Source organism: Mesoplodon densirostris, chromosome 7 (assembly GCF_025265405.1).
Source record: "Mesoplodon densirostris isolate mMesDen1 chromosome 7, mMesDen1 primary haplotype, whole genome shotgun sequence".
Taxonomy (NCBI): domain Eukaryota; kingdom Metazoa; phylum Chordata; class Mammalia; order Artiodactyla; family Ziphiidae; genus Mesoplodon; species Mesoplodon densirostris.
Window position 1 is genome coordinate 105,619,474 of NC_082667.1, and position 14,731 is coordinate 105,634,204.

General features: G+C 42.3%; 2 protein-coding genes across 3 annotated transcripts; one reads left to right on the top strand and one right to left on the bottom strand.

Annotated features, from left to right (window-relative positions):
• Positions 1–11: 11 nt before the first annotated feature.
• On the bottom strand, positions 12–2,001 carry TIMM8B (translocase of inner mitochondrial membrane 8 homolog B). Its single transcript, XM_060103384.1, has 2 exons — positions 1,866–2,001; positions 12–410 (listed from the first exon to the last, which is right to left on the bottom strand). The coding sequence occupies exons 1-2, from the start codon at positions 1,947–1,949 to the stop codon at positions 243–245; spliced, it is 252 nt and encodes an 83-aa protein (XP_059959367.1). The 5' UTR covers positions 1,950–2,001; the 3' UTR covers positions 12–242.
• Positions 2,002–2,078: 77 nt separating this feature from the next.
• SDHD (succinate dehydrogenase complex subunit D) lies at positions 2,079–13,370 on the top strand. Of its 2 annotated transcripts, XM_060103382.1 has the most exons (4): positions 2,079–2,185; positions 4,781–4,897; positions 7,679–7,823; positions 12,408–13,369. In XM_060103382.1, the coding sequence occupies exons 1-4, from the start codon at positions 2,134–2,136 to the stop codon at positions 12,571–12,573; spliced, it is 480 nt and encodes a 159-aa protein (XP_059959365.1). In that variant the 5' UTR covers positions 2,079–2,133; the 3' UTR covers positions 12,574–13,369. The 2 variants fall into 2 exon arrangements, with proteins under 2 accessions (XP_059959365.1, XP_059959366.1); XM_060103383.1 differs by lacking the exon at positions 7,679–7,823 and having other exon boundaries at positions 12,408–13,370.
• Positions 13,371–14,731: the final 1,361 nt, after the last annotated feature.

A 14,731-nucleotide genomic window follows, 5' to 3' on the forward strand; every position in this document is an offset into this window, starting at 1 on the left:
AAAAAAAAGAGTTGGCGAATTCACATTTATTGAATAATTGTTGTGATACAAGATGGAATTTCTGAATTCCCAATAAATAAATTCCACTTTCTGAACATTTGATCTCTTACTTTTTAGCACCAACAGGCTTGGTAACAGCCTGAAGTTAACCTGACAATGGGTTGACAACCTTCCCCTGGTGGCCCTTCAACCTGCTTAATAATAAGTCCTTTGCTTCTTCAGTCATTCTCCCACGGGATGGCCTACTGCCCTCCTTTCTGTACAATCTGGGCAAACCGACTGGTGATAGCAAGAGTAGTGTCAATGAAGCGGTCCACACAGCTAGAGAGACAATTTTCAGTGCGAGAGTCTAGGCGATTCCCTGGCTTCTCCACACATTTATCCCAACATAACTCCATGAAGTGATGCACCTAAGAAGAAAGAAAAATAGTAACCACTTGGGGTCTGCAGACAGGCCTAACTATGAATTTTCTTATTTCCTTCCCATTTTTCTCATTTTCTGTCACCTGACTGAACTATTCTTTGACTCTTTCCTCACTTCTAATTTGTCACCCATATGGCCCAACTCCTCATCCCTACATTGAAACAATCCTTTTATTCTCTCCTTTTCTATTTTTCTTAGTAATTAAAAAATATGTACTTTTCATCAAGTCACCCTAATGCATCAGTTTCTCTGTTAGCCACTGAGGGCACTCCCTTATTTAACACCCAACCTATCTGTTTCAATGAGGGCCACACACAGCATACTCAACTTGACTCTCAATACTCCTCCCTAAAGATTTTCCACAGTTTAAATGATTACCTCCTTGAGAGCAATGCCTATTATTTTCTAATTGTGTCACTTCCTTAATCAGATAGAAAATCTCAGGCAGGATTAATACCTTCTTTTGTATTTCCAAACTAGCACCAGTGTAAGCTGGGAGGCTATGGTACCAATTAATTCCCCCAAACCACTGCACTCATCTCATTCTAAACCTATTCTTAAGTAGTTCTTAACCTTTTTGGGGTCATGGACATATCTGAGAATCCGATGAAGGTTACGGGCCCAATCTACAGAAAAATGCACACACAGGCACAGAAAATGTGTGCACTTTAATAATGTTCAAAGATTTCTAACCAGGGTTCTTGCTACTTACATTCAGCGAACTTTCCCCTCCCCCCCCCCCCCCCACCCCCAACACGGGGGAATAACCATTTACCAAGGGCTTAACTATTTTGGGAGGCTGGGTACTAAGCAGTCAATCCTTTCTGCGGTCCTAAAAGATGACTATCACCTCCGTTTAAGAGGCACGGTTAAGTAATTAGGTTTAGGGTTAGTCATGCAGCTAGAAAGGGGCAACGCTGCGGATGGAACCCTTGTTCTAACAGTCTAGACAGACTACTTCAGATCCCACCTTGATCCAATAATGCTCTACTGCTCTATCGTCTTACAATACATTATTGCATATGATCCTCGATATCCAGTGAGGCAGCGGGCGACTGCGAAACCAAGACTTACTGGGAACGGGCGTTTTGTCTAGGGGCACGTGACCTGTAAGGGGCAGAGGCAAGCTTAGAACCGGAATCTTCCGAAAGCCAGCCCAGAGAGCTCACCGCCAAGCTAGGCTCCCGTGCCTTTGTGTCACCCGAGCCTTTCTTCGCTTTACACCTTCTCTTTCCCCCCACTATAGGCTTGCTTAGAGGGTACCTGAGCACTACGGGTCACCAGCGGCAGGAGTGACTCGTTTCTTTTGTGAGCAGAACCGGGCGCAGCAGGCACGGAGCATAGGGCGGCTTTACCGCACCGCCACCGTTCAGAGCTCCGCGGGTGCCCGGAACCTGTACTTCACCCTCTTTTCTCTTCACACTGGTCCCTGTCCCCGCACCTGTGCAGTGAACTGCGCCTTCTGCTGTTCCGCCGCCACCAGGCGCTGCAACTCCGCTTCATCCGCCTCACCCAGCTCCGCCATTGCCTGCGTCGAGCTCGGGACCTTCCGACGAGCTGTGTGCGCATGTGCGGCGGGACCGAGCCAACCCCGACTTCCGGTTCACCCGGCGTTTTCCTTTTCCTCGTTTTCTTTCGTCGGCGCGGGGTGGATGTTGTCATATGACTGCTTCCGGGTTGCTGGATGACCTTGAGCCTTCCCGAGCGACATGGCGACTCTCTGGAGGCTGAGTGTCCTCTGCGGTGCCGGAGGTGGGCGAGGTGAGGATCCTGGCAGCCGGAGGTGCTTAGCACAACCTCCAGCCGGGGAAGGGAATGCGGTGAGGATTCGTGTGCTGGGCGGTGAGACCTTTTGTGCGGGGGTGGGGTGGGGTGGGGGCGGGGTGTCCCTCCTCCTTCCCTTTGGCAGCTCTAGCTCCTGCCGAAACCACAGCATCACCAGCGTTGCCTGCGGGCCCAGATGTTTACCCGAGGGCATATCTCCCCTGCTCTGGGCTGATGTGGTGATGGGGGTAATTTGAAAGTTACAGTCTTGCAGAGGCTATTCACATGAGTTCTCTTTTTTCTCCCCATTCGCTGTTTTTAGAGTGCTCCCTCCCTGAATTGCAAAAGAGTGTCAGGGTCTCACTCCCAATCTACGTCTTGCCTATTTCCCTTGGAGTTCAGTGCGATAATTACTGAAGTGGGCATTTGGGTTATACCAGGCACTGTATTATGGTTGGGTTACAAATGTGAAAAAGCATAGTTCCAGCCCTCAAAGAGTTTTCGTTTTTGTAGAGAAAACACATATAAACATAATATAACATAAAGTAAAAACTGTGCAGTAAGTAAATTGTATGCCAGTCCAGAGGAGGAATATATTAGCTGTGTGTTTTGGAAGGATCACCCTGTCTGGGTTCTTGAAGGAGGTGTGCCTGATTTGAGTGTTGAGGGTAAGGAAGGCCACAGGAGGAAGGGCGTTACAGTTAGGGCTACTGGGATGAGCAAAAGAATGATGAAGGTGTAGAAACTGCTTGTTATGAGAGAAAATAAAACAAATCAGATATTAGAGTGTGAAGCTCAAGGTGAGGAATGAGATGGTTCTGGAAAGGTGAACTGAAATCAAATCACAGAAGAACTTGTCTTGATTTGGAGTATGCATTTTATTTCGTGTGAAGGGGAGCCCTTGAAAGGTTTGACATAGATTCGCAGTTTACATTGACCACTTTGGTAACAATGTGGTAGATGGCCGTCATGGGAAATGGGGCAGGCTAAGACATAAGTCAGGGAGACGAGTTGAGACATTGTTGTAGCAGTGTTGGCAGGGATGGTGAGGTCCTGAACTTGGAAAGTTGTACATAAGAGAAGATTGTCTCAGGAAATGTTAGGAGATACATCAGTATGATTTGGCATTTGACTGAATTTAGAGGGAATGTCCTACATGACTTCCAGATTTCTGGGTAAGGTGAAAGAGTGGCTGGGATGTCCTTAAATAAAGTGGTAAGCATGTAGATGGGAGGCAAGTTTAAATGAGAAAGTGAGTTGAAGGGTGATTTTAGTTTTTGCCATGGTAAGTTTGAGGACTAGGTGGGGTATCTCAGAGGAGAGGCCTTCCAGGCACTTAAACTTCTGAAACTCTGGAGAGATATCAGGCCTGGGTATACAGAGTTGGGTTTCATCAGCTTAAAGGCACTAGAAGTTGAGTGGACAAAATGTCTAGGGGTGGGCATAGGAAGCAAGGAGAGCAATGGGCAGATGATGGAATCCTGGTCAAACATTTAAGAGTGGCTGCAGAGGAGAGAATCAAAAGGAGAAGTAGAAGAGAGTTCTTTCAGAGAAAAGAAGGGAGGAGAGGCCACCAGTGCCACGTGATGCAGAAAGCCCAGTAAGATGAAGACTAAACAGTGCCTATTGGATGTGGCCACAGGAGACCATTGGTGACTTACTAAAGCAGCTTTGGTGGGGATAAAGACGAGTTTCAGAGTTGAAGAATGATAAGGAAATGAGGAAGTTGAGGTGATTTAGACAACACTTTAAAGAAGCATGTTTGGAAAGTGAAAAAAGGGAGCAGGGAAAGAGTGCATGGGCATTAGAGGACATAGGATCAAGGGAAGGGTTAATTATATTACATCAGTTGAGGGAAAATGGTCAGTAGGAAGGAAGGAGAGGTTAAAGATACAGGAGAGAAATTACGTTTTATTGAGTGCTTATAACATTCTGGGAATTATGCTGAACATTTTACATACATTTTAAAATTTTCAACGGAGTATTATGAAGTAAGTACCAGTATTTTCATTTTACAAAAGAGAGGACATTGACTCTTGGAGAGCCTATTTAACTTAATTGCTCATCGTCTCACAGCAGTATTGGTAGGGTTGGGTGTACCTAGGTCTGCGTATTTTTAAACCAAGAGACAAGATCTAAAAGAGGACAGAAAGGGATGGGTTCAAGAGTGCAAGCAGAGAAATTGATCTTGAAAAGAAAGATGGTATTTCCCAAACTAGACTGAATTCCTTGAAGACAAAGACTTTGTCTTTTATCTCTCTTGCTCTAGTGCAGAGCATAATCTTGCATGTATTAAATGTTTGTTGGATGAATAGATGAATAAATGGGAGAAGAAAGGAGCTATAAGTTATTTTTTTTAATTAGTCAAAGTGAAGCCCTTTTATGTAAGTGTTCATTGATTTTTCAATATTTCCATAGCTACTTAGTCTAATCTCATAGCAACCCAGTGAAATAGATGCTATCCTCATTTTACAGATGAGTTGGTTATTCCCTGTTAGGGGTTAAATAGCTTGCCTGTGGTCATTTATCTAAAGTCTGTCAATCCTGTTAAAGGAGAGGTGCTTATGATCCCCCTAATGTCTCTTTCCTTAGTTCTCTTCCTCCGAACCCCAGTGGTCAGACCGGCTCATGTCTCAGCATTTCTCCAGGACCGATCAGCCCCAGGATGGTGTGGAATACAGCAAATTCACCTGTCACCCAGCCACCATTGTATGTCCATCTTCATCTGGGCTGATTATCATGCCTTTGGCAGGACTTGCTGTCTCTGAGAGGAATTCTTGTGTCCAACTCTGTCGAATGAAGACCTAGCCTACACCTGGGCACACAATGCTAGCATGGTTGAATCATGCCATTTACACTCATACAGAAACTTCTGGTCTAAGTCTTTTTAAATTTTTTAAAAAGAAAATAGTTCTGTAGGAAGAGGCTATTCAATATAATTTAGTTACTTTTATTTATGTAGCTAATGGAGAGGAGCCAGATCCAAAGAATTTGGAATAGTGGACAGTTTAAAAAATCATGCATATTTATAGCTGTAATTGACATGCTTATTTTTATTTAGGTTGATATTAAAATCATGGCATTTCTTGGATGAATACTGTTTAGGTATTACTAAATCTTAGAAAATCTGTAGGTGAATAACAAGTTAACTATATTTTCATTTTTAAAGTCTAGAAAGATCAGTATTTTACAGAGGAGACTTCTTTGGTTCTTAAGTCTACCAGTTATAATTGCATCTGAGTTATGAGTAATTAGGCAAGTATAGTTTTCCTGCTTTTTATTTTTATTTTTTTTTTTATTTTTTATTTTTTTGCGATACGCGGGCCTCTCACTGCTGTGGCCTCTCCCGTTGTGGAGCACAGACTCCGGACGTGCAGGCCCAGCGGCCATGGCTCATGGGCCCAGCCGCTCCGCGGCATGTGGGATCCTCCCGGACCGGGGCACGAACCCATGTCCCCTGCATCGGCAGGTGGACTCTCAACCACTGTGCCACCAGGGAAGCCCTTTCCTGCTTTTTAGAATTATGTTATCTTTGAAAAGGTTTTGTTTCTGAACTTTGTTCAGTTAGATTTAGCAGAGTGGTTTTAACTTGGGGTGCATGGGACTAAGGGAAGGCCCCCAAAGTTGTATACACAGTCTTTATTTTATTTTATTTTTAAATAAATAAATAAATTTACTTTTATTTATTTATTTATTTATTTATTTATGGCTGCATTGGGTTTTCGTTGCTGCACACAGGCTTTCTCTAGTTGCGGCGAGCAGGGGCTAGTCTTCATTGTGGTGTGCGGTCTTCTCCTTGCGGTGGCTTCTCTTGTTGTGGAGCACGGGCTCTAGGCACATGGACTAAGTAGTTGTGGCTCGTGGGCTCTAGAGCACCTGCTCAGTAGTTGTGGCGCCCGGCCTTAGTTGCTCTGCGGCATGTGGGATCTTCCCGGACCAGGGCTCAAACCCGTGTCCCCTGCATTGGCAGGCAGATTCTTAACCAGTGCGCCACCAGGGAAGTCCCTACACAGTTGTTTTTTTTTAAATTTTCTGGCCACGCTGCGTGGCATATGGGATCTTAGTTCCCTGATCAGGGATCGAACCTGCGCCCCCTGCATTGGGAGTGCAGAGTCTTAAGCACTGGACTGCCAGGGAAGTCCCCCTACACAGTTTTTAATGTGTGTACCTATGTGCACTTTTCCAGGAAGTAGCTCCATCCTTTTACTAGATTCCCAATGGGGTACGTAACCAAAAAAAGGTAGAGGCTCTCAAAAAGATGTTTAAAGCCCATTTTATTTTCACTTGTTTAAAAGAAGTTTTCAGGGATTTCCCTGGTGGTCCAGTGGTTAGGAATCCACCTGCCAGTGCAGGGGACACGGGTTCGAGCCCTGGTCCAGGAAGATCCCGTATGCCACGGAACAGCTGAGCCTGTGAGTCACAACTGCTGAAGCCTGTGCACCTAGAGTCCATGCTCCACAAGAGAAGCCACCGCAGTGTGAAGCCTGCGCACCGCAACGAAGAGTGGTCCCCGCTCACCGCAACTTGGATGAGAGGGCCCGTGCACAGCAATGAAAACCCAACGTAGCCAAAAATAAATAAATAAAAATAAATTTATAAAAAAAATAAATAAAAGAAGTTTTCATGTTCCATATCTATTTTTGGCTATTTATAAGTAACGGGACAGAAGAAGAACGATGATCCTAAAAGTTGACATTAGAACTTTGCTTCGATCTATCTATCTATTTATTTATTTTTGGCTATGTTGGGTCTTTGTTGCTGCGGGCGGGCTTTCTCTAGTTGCAGCGAGCAGGGGCTACTCTTCGTTGCGGTGCGTGGGCTTCTCATTGCGGTGGCTTCTTATGTTGCAGAGCACGGGCTCTAGGCACGCGGGCTTCAGTAGTTGTGGCTCACGGGCTCTAGAGTGCAGGCTCAGTAGTTGTGGCGCACGGGCTTAGTTGCTCCTCAGCATGTGGGATCTTCCCAGACCAGGTCTCGAACCCGTGTCTCCTGCATTGGCAGGCAGATTTTTAACCACTGCACCACCAGGGAAGCCCGAGAACTTTGCTTCTCTGAGTTGTCTGGTTTAATTTTCTTTTGGGAGGATTTTTAATATTACTTTACTTAGCAAGATTAGATGTAAACAAAAGAGTGATGTTTTAAAGGAATTCCATAGGTGTCACCAACTTATATTCATAAGGTATCTGTCTATTACACTGAAGTCCAACATTGGTAATTCTGCAAAGATACTTGGTCCATCTTCTTGCCTATAAGCAAAGTGGATCTGTCTTCTAATTAATATATGTAGGCGTTGAGACACCCTGTGCTGAAAGACTTCAAAGAAAGGAGATTGCATCTCTCCCTTACCTTTGTCTTACCCTTTTTATGCTCAGAGTTAAGTCTTCCACGCATTCTGTTTGCCATTATGTCAGTTTGGGTTATTTTGTGGCAAACATTGAGATGTGTGTTTCCCCCTGTAACTCTTATGAATCTCGTCCTTCCTTTCTACAGCTGCTTCCAAGGCTGCATCTCTCCACTGGACTGGTGAGAGGGTTGTCAGTGTTTTGCTCCTGGGCCTAATTCCAGCTGCTTATTTGAACCCTTGCTCTGCGGTGGACTACTCTCTGGCTGCAGCCCTCACTCTTCATAGTCACTGGCAAGTACAGCAGTCCTTTGAGTGTTACCTTGTCTGCTCAGTTTGTTTGCTGTGAGCTTGTCTCACTATTGCGTATGAGGGAGAAGTTGGTTGAGATACTGAAGATCTGAAGAGAATCTTAAAACATTTATAAACTATTTATATGCCCAGATTTATGTATCCACATGCCTCTTTGATGTCCTCACTTTCATATCTGTACGCATTTTGAACACAGCATGTCATAAAACTGAGTTCCTGATCTTCCCCAGATCTCTTCCTCCAGTATTCTTGCCCATTTGAATTAATGACATTTCCATTCTTCTGTTTGTTCAAGCCCCAAACCTGGTCCTCATGCTTGATTCCAGAAGTAGTCTCCTAACTGTACTCCTGTCTGTTCTCAACACAGCAGCCCCTGTAATCCTGTTAAAATATTAAGACAGGTCCATACACTCCTCGAAACCCTTCATTGTCTCCTAAACTTACTTAAACTAAAAGGCAGAGTTCTTATAGTGATTTACAGACTCTATATGGTCTTTCCCCCTCTTTCTTTCCTCATTTTCAACGATTTTCTGCCACATTCACACTGGCTTCCTTGCTAATTTTTTTTTTTTTTTTTTTTTTTGGTGGCCACTGTTGTGGCCTCTCCCATTGCGGAGCACAGGCTCCAGATGCGCAGGGTCAGCGGCCATGGCTCACGGGCCCAGCCGCTCCGTGGCATGTGGGATCTTCCCGGACCGGGGCACAAACCCGCGACCCCTGCATCGGTAGGCGGACTCTCAACCACTGCGCCACCAGGGAAGTCCCCTTGCTAATTCTTGAACACACCTGGGTCACTCCAGGCCTCGGGGCTCTACTCTTACTGTTACTTCTACTTGAAACTCTTCCTAGTTACATACTTGGCTTGTTGCCTCATTTCCTTCACATCTTAAATGTTACCTCTCAATGAAGCCGTCTCTAACGACTTACTCAAAATTGCAGTGTCTCTCCCAACATTCCTTATCCCTCTCCGCTGTCTTTATTGTCTCAGTAGCACTTATTTCATTCTAATATACTTTATCATCTGTTTATTATCTTGTATATTTCTTGTCTCCCCTCACGAGAATGAAAGCACAGATACAGAAAATCGTAAGAATCAAATCTATGGCTTAGTGAATTATTATAATAGTAATACCCCCCAGGTCAAGAAATAGACCTTTGCCACCTACTGCAAAAGCCTCTTCCTTGTGTTCTATCTCAGGCATAATGGTTCAACATCCCCCCACCAGAAACAATTTTATCCTGATTTTTATAGCAATCATTTTCTTACATTTCATCATAGTTTTATCACCCAAATGTGCATCACTAGACACTATAGTTCAGTTTTGCCCTTTTTAAACAAAGAAATGTAATAGGAGTTTTGACTTGTTGTTGTATCTTTAGTGCCTAGGGCAGTATCTCACACATAGCACTAAGTAAATATTTGTCGAATGGATGAATTTCCAGTTTTTATTTATTTTACCCAGTGTAGTTTGTTAGACTTTCTAAGTTAATGAACCTTCTAGAAAGTTTGTTAATAACAATTGGGTTCCTTAAGTTGTCCATTTTATGTTGTTTTGCAAGGACAATATGCTGTCATGGGTGGGGGAGGATTTTTTTGGATTGTTAGAAGTGAAAGCACTTGGGGGAGTATCTTAACCAACCCTATTGTTTTACAGTTGTAGAAACTAAACCCCAGGGAAGTAAGTAACTTGTCAGAATCATTTTCTAGCTAGTATTAAAGGGGATTTTGCTTACCTAGTTTTCTAGGGTTGGTTAGAGTTACCCTTCAACCAGATAGACCTCTCACAATAAAAGATTCCAGTTGCATATGAAATACTAGCTCACAGCTACAGTAGGATTTCTCTGATGTGTGTTTCTTGAAAGGAGATCCATCAAAATCGGTGAAGAATCAGAATAAGCTAAATCTAGTCATACTTTTTTTTTTTTTTGGCTGTGCTGTGTGGCGTATGGGATCTTAATTCCCCAACCAGGGATTGAACCCGTGCCCCCGGCAGTGGAAGTGTGGAGTCTTAACCACTGGACCGCCAGGGAAGTCCTAAAGTCATACATTCTAAAAATTACGATTGATTTCTCCAGTTACCTTACTGATTCTCTCTTCCTTTTTCACACATACACAGAAAAGACTTGAAAGAATTGTCTATAATTGTGCACTAGTTCCTTAGCATCCAATCTTTTTTAACCCACATTAATTGGGCTTTTTATCCCAACTGTGTAACTGAAGTTGTTCTTAGCAAAATCACTAAAGACCTTCATTTTTTCCAAATCCAGTTGTCCATTCTCTGTCCTCCACTTGAAACTCAGCAGCATTCAACTTAATCGACCATTCTCTCCTTAAGTAAATTTTCTTTGGCTTCCTAGATGCCATACTCACCTTGTTTTCTTCTACCTTACCAGCTGTACTTTCTTAGTCTCCTCTGTCAGCTCCTTTTCCTCTTGTCTGACCTCTGAATAATAAAGGTCTGACGTCCAGGCTCATTCTAGGCTTTCTTAAATTTCTCTGGCTACACACTTCTCCAATGTGAGCTCAGATCAGACTTCTTTTCCTGAGCTGCAGACTTGTATTTCCAGTTGTCTGACCGACATATCCACTTGGATGTCTAATAGTCATCCCGAATTTAATATTGCCCCAAATCACTCTTTCCCCGCCCCCGAAATCTCTCTTGATTTCCCCTCAAAACCTCCTTCTCTCCCATTCTTCCCTAATTCAATTAAATCTTGTTGTTCAAGCCAAAAATCCTGGGAGTCATTCTAGGTATTACTTTTTGTCTTAACCCCACAGCCAGTCCATCAGCTCGTGTTAGTTCTCTCCTCAGAACATAATGTGAGCTAAGTTAAGCCAGCAGCCTTGCCTAGGCTACTCCAGCTGCTTCCTAACTAGGTGTCTATTTCTGTTCTTGCCACCCTTCTGCCCGCACTGTCCTTTCACCACATATAGCCAGAGTGACCTTTTTAAAAGGTAAAATTAACATTTATCCAAACAAGATATGCAAATGGAAAATAAGCACATGAAAAAATGCTCAACATTGTTTGTTATTAGAGAAATGCAAATCAAAACCTCATTGAGATACCGCTTTACACCTTACACTTCATACCACTTTACACTTTACACTGACTTTACACCTCATTGAGATACCACTTTACACTTTACACCACTTTACACTTTACGAGGATGGCTGTAATCAAAAAGATGGACAATAATGAGTGTTGAGAAGTTGGAGTCCTCAAATATCTCTGCTGGGAATGTAAAACGTTGCGGCTACCTTGGAAAACATTTTGGCAGGTCTAACAGAAGTTATTATAACAAAGAGTTATAATATGAGTTAACAACAGAGAGTTGCTATATGACTTGACAATTTCACTTTTAGGTGTATACTTACCAAAATTGAAAACATGTGTCCCCACGCACACAAAAACTTGTACAATAATGTTCATAGCAGTGTTATTACTATATAATAGCCAAAAAGGCGAAACAGTCCAGATGTCTCTTAATTGATGAATAGCTAAACAAAATGTGATATGTTTTTACAAAGGAATATTATTTGACCATACAAAGATTAAAGTGCTGATCCATGGTACAACATGGCTAAACCTTGAAAACCTTATGCTGAGTGAAAGAAACTCAACACGAAAGGCCGCATATTGTATGATTTCATTTATGAAAAATGTCCCGAGTTAGCAAATATGTAGAGACAGAAAACAAATTAGTGATTGGGTAATGGGCTAAAGGGTACAGGGTTTGTTTTTGATGAAAATGTTCTGGGATTAAACAGTGATGGTGTTGCACAACTCTGTGAGTATACTAAAAGCCACAGAATTGTTAATTTTATGGTACGTGAATTATATCTCAATAGAACTGTTATTTAAAAAGTAAAATTAGGTCACTCCTTACTTAGGTCACTCCCCACTTAAAGCACAGCTGTGGTTTCCCGTCGTATTTTGAGTAAAATTCAAACTCCTTGTTATGACCTTCAAGGCCCTGTGCGATCTGCCCCGCCTTCTGGTCTCCCTGTTCTCCAGCCACATAACCTTTTTACGATTCCTCAGAGATGCCAAGGTCATTGTTACTTTTGTTTGGGATGTTCTTTTCATTCAAGCCATCCTTTCTAAAATATTTCTTCATAGCACGTGTGTACTTTTTCTTTCTCTTCACTAAAATGTTTGTTCCATAAGGGCAGGAATGCTGTCTTATTTGCTGCTGTACTCTCAACATCCGTAACAGATTCTGGCACATAATATCTGCTTAATAAATTCTTTTTCAATTAATGAAAAACTCTGTAGGCCATTTGTTTGGGTTTAAAAATAAAAAACAAAATTTTATAAATAGAGTAGGAATTAGTTACTGTCTTTGATATCAACGACTCGAAAATTAAATCTGAAGGATAGGAAGGTGTCTTTATTATATTGTTAGGGTACACTTGATTCCTTCATTTTGGTTTATGATTTTTATTACCATGAGTTGCATTTTGACCTTGACCGATTATTTTTTTTGCAGCCAAGTTAACCGAATAGCCTTCTAACGCCACTTGTGGTTTTTCATTTGTACTGTGATTTTTTTTTTTTCTTTAGGGGCATTGGACAAGTTGTTACTGACTATGTTCGAGGGCCTGCGTTGCAGAAAGCCGCCAAGGCAGGCTTTTTGGTGCTCTCGGCGTTCACCTTTGCTGGGCTTTGTTATTTCAACTATCATGATGTGGGCATCTGCAAAGCTGTGGCTATGCTGTGGAAGCTCTGACCCTTTAGACTTGACACCTTGAGAATTGCTTGTACACCTCCTTGCCTCTGCTCTGTCATGCCATTTCAACTCACAATAAGAGGGAAATAACAGATTAGTCCGCTGGTAAACCTCTTCTCCTAATCAGCCAGTTATTTTTAGAGTTTAATCTTTGAAGAAAGATTTGAGAGAAATTGTATCCAAGAAATTGTGAGACTGAGTTTTTTATTCTGGAGAGTTAATGGGGTGTCTCACAGCTTCTCAGAAGACTCACAGTATAACTAAACATTATATATGAGCCTTTGCCTGTTAATTTATCAGACTCTTAAAGGGAATTCAGCTTTATTACTCTCAATATTTGATCAAACTTCTATATTTGTCCTAGGATGATGGAGAAAGGGAACGACTGTTAATTCATAAGTAAAGACTTTGCAGAAAATTAGGCAGTGTTTCGTTTTTGTAAACATCCCCCCTCTGTTCAGTCGATACCAGTTACTGATGGTTACGTGTCCTAGGGAGATTTGAAAATTAAAAATGCTGAGTTTTCACATTACTGATTTCTAAATCCTAGGAAGAAGAGCCTGGAGAGTTTCTGAATATAGAGAAGTTTCATGTAGGGAAGAGGTCCCTTTAAAGATGTTTCAAATTGTTACAGGTTCTAAATGGAGACTTAATCCTCAAATATGTTTATTTTACTTGTCCTAAAATAATCTGTTCACAAATATAAAATTATAAGTAATAATAAGTTGTTTTCCCACTGTGGGAATCGCTAATGTGAAAATGTATTCTATGAAGGTAAAGTTTTTTTAAGAATAAAAATGCTGTATAATAAAAATTTGTTCTACTCTTTTATGTCTTAATTGTCCATAGTTTTATTCAGTAGAACTGAGTGTCTATTGCATCTATAGCACTGAAACAGGACTGAGTGTTTAAAATTTCCTTCTGAGTTTAGCAGTTAGGTAAATCAGACACAAAGTGCTGTAATACAGAAAAGACTTACATGTAATAGGCAGAAATATACTGAGTATAAGTAGTTTGGTATGAGGAAAGTAGTAAGATTAAGTAGTAGGAATTAGAATTCGGTCCAGATTATGGTGTTCTGTGGTTGCCAGCCTTTATATTCAAATTTTATACTGTGTGCAGTTAGTCTGGTCTTAAGGGATGAGTGTAACGCATGATGGTTTCATCTAGCGGTGTAGATGAAATGGGAGTTGGTGCATTTCACTCACTGAGGACCTTACTGGGTAGCTGAGGCAAGCTATGGAAGGGGAGCTGGCTAGAGGGTAAGTGTTCATGCTGGAGGTTAAAGATAAGCTCCCCTTAATGTGCTTACGGCCTTGTAGGATATGTATTAAGGGTTTAGGAAGACGTGGTTAATTCTGTTTTGGGGCAGGTTAAAGGTGCCAGAAGGGGGTGATGCCTGAGTAGCAGTGGTTCACCAAGGAGTCATGGTGGTGGGCCAGTCCGCCTTGGCAGGGAGGAGGATTTTATTACTGACTTGGTTTAGAATTGGTGGTTCATTACGATGATAAAAAGCGGACTGACCTTTAGTCAGTTTCATTATTGTTTTAGAATTCTCTATAGACAGTGATCCCCCTTGTAGTCATTCCTTCCCCCCCCCCCGCCCTCCCTATCCCCCCAGCCCCCAGTACACCACTGCTCTCAAATGGAGTGGGGAAATGGATTTTTCCATAGAGTCGCTATCACCGATACCATCAGATCGTAGTTTGGCTTTGGAAGGGTGTCTAACGCTAATAAGCTTCATTAGATCGTGATTGAATGTTAGAGTGGAGGCTGGTTAGAGTGGACCTGCCCCACGTCCTGGTCAGTTTTGTAATTAGGTTGGAGCTGAGCTGTCACTTTGGAAAATCAATGGGTTGCTGTGAGTTACTGGAGCAGCAGCGAAGATGAGGCAGGGGCTACCAGCAATAAAAGGTTTCTGAGGTTAGGCAGGACATGATCAGAATTGTGCTTCAGAAGGAATTTAGGCAGCATTAGGAAGGTTGGTGAACTAGAGGCAGAAGGATGTATAAGAAGATAGATGTAGAAGACAGTGACAGTGGAAAGTAGGAGTCAATTTCAAAAGGTGTAGAAGTCAACATTCATTTGGTAGGTATTAAGTACCTTGTGTAATTGGCACTGTGCCAGGTACGGTGGCAAAAGAGGTAGGAATTTCTCT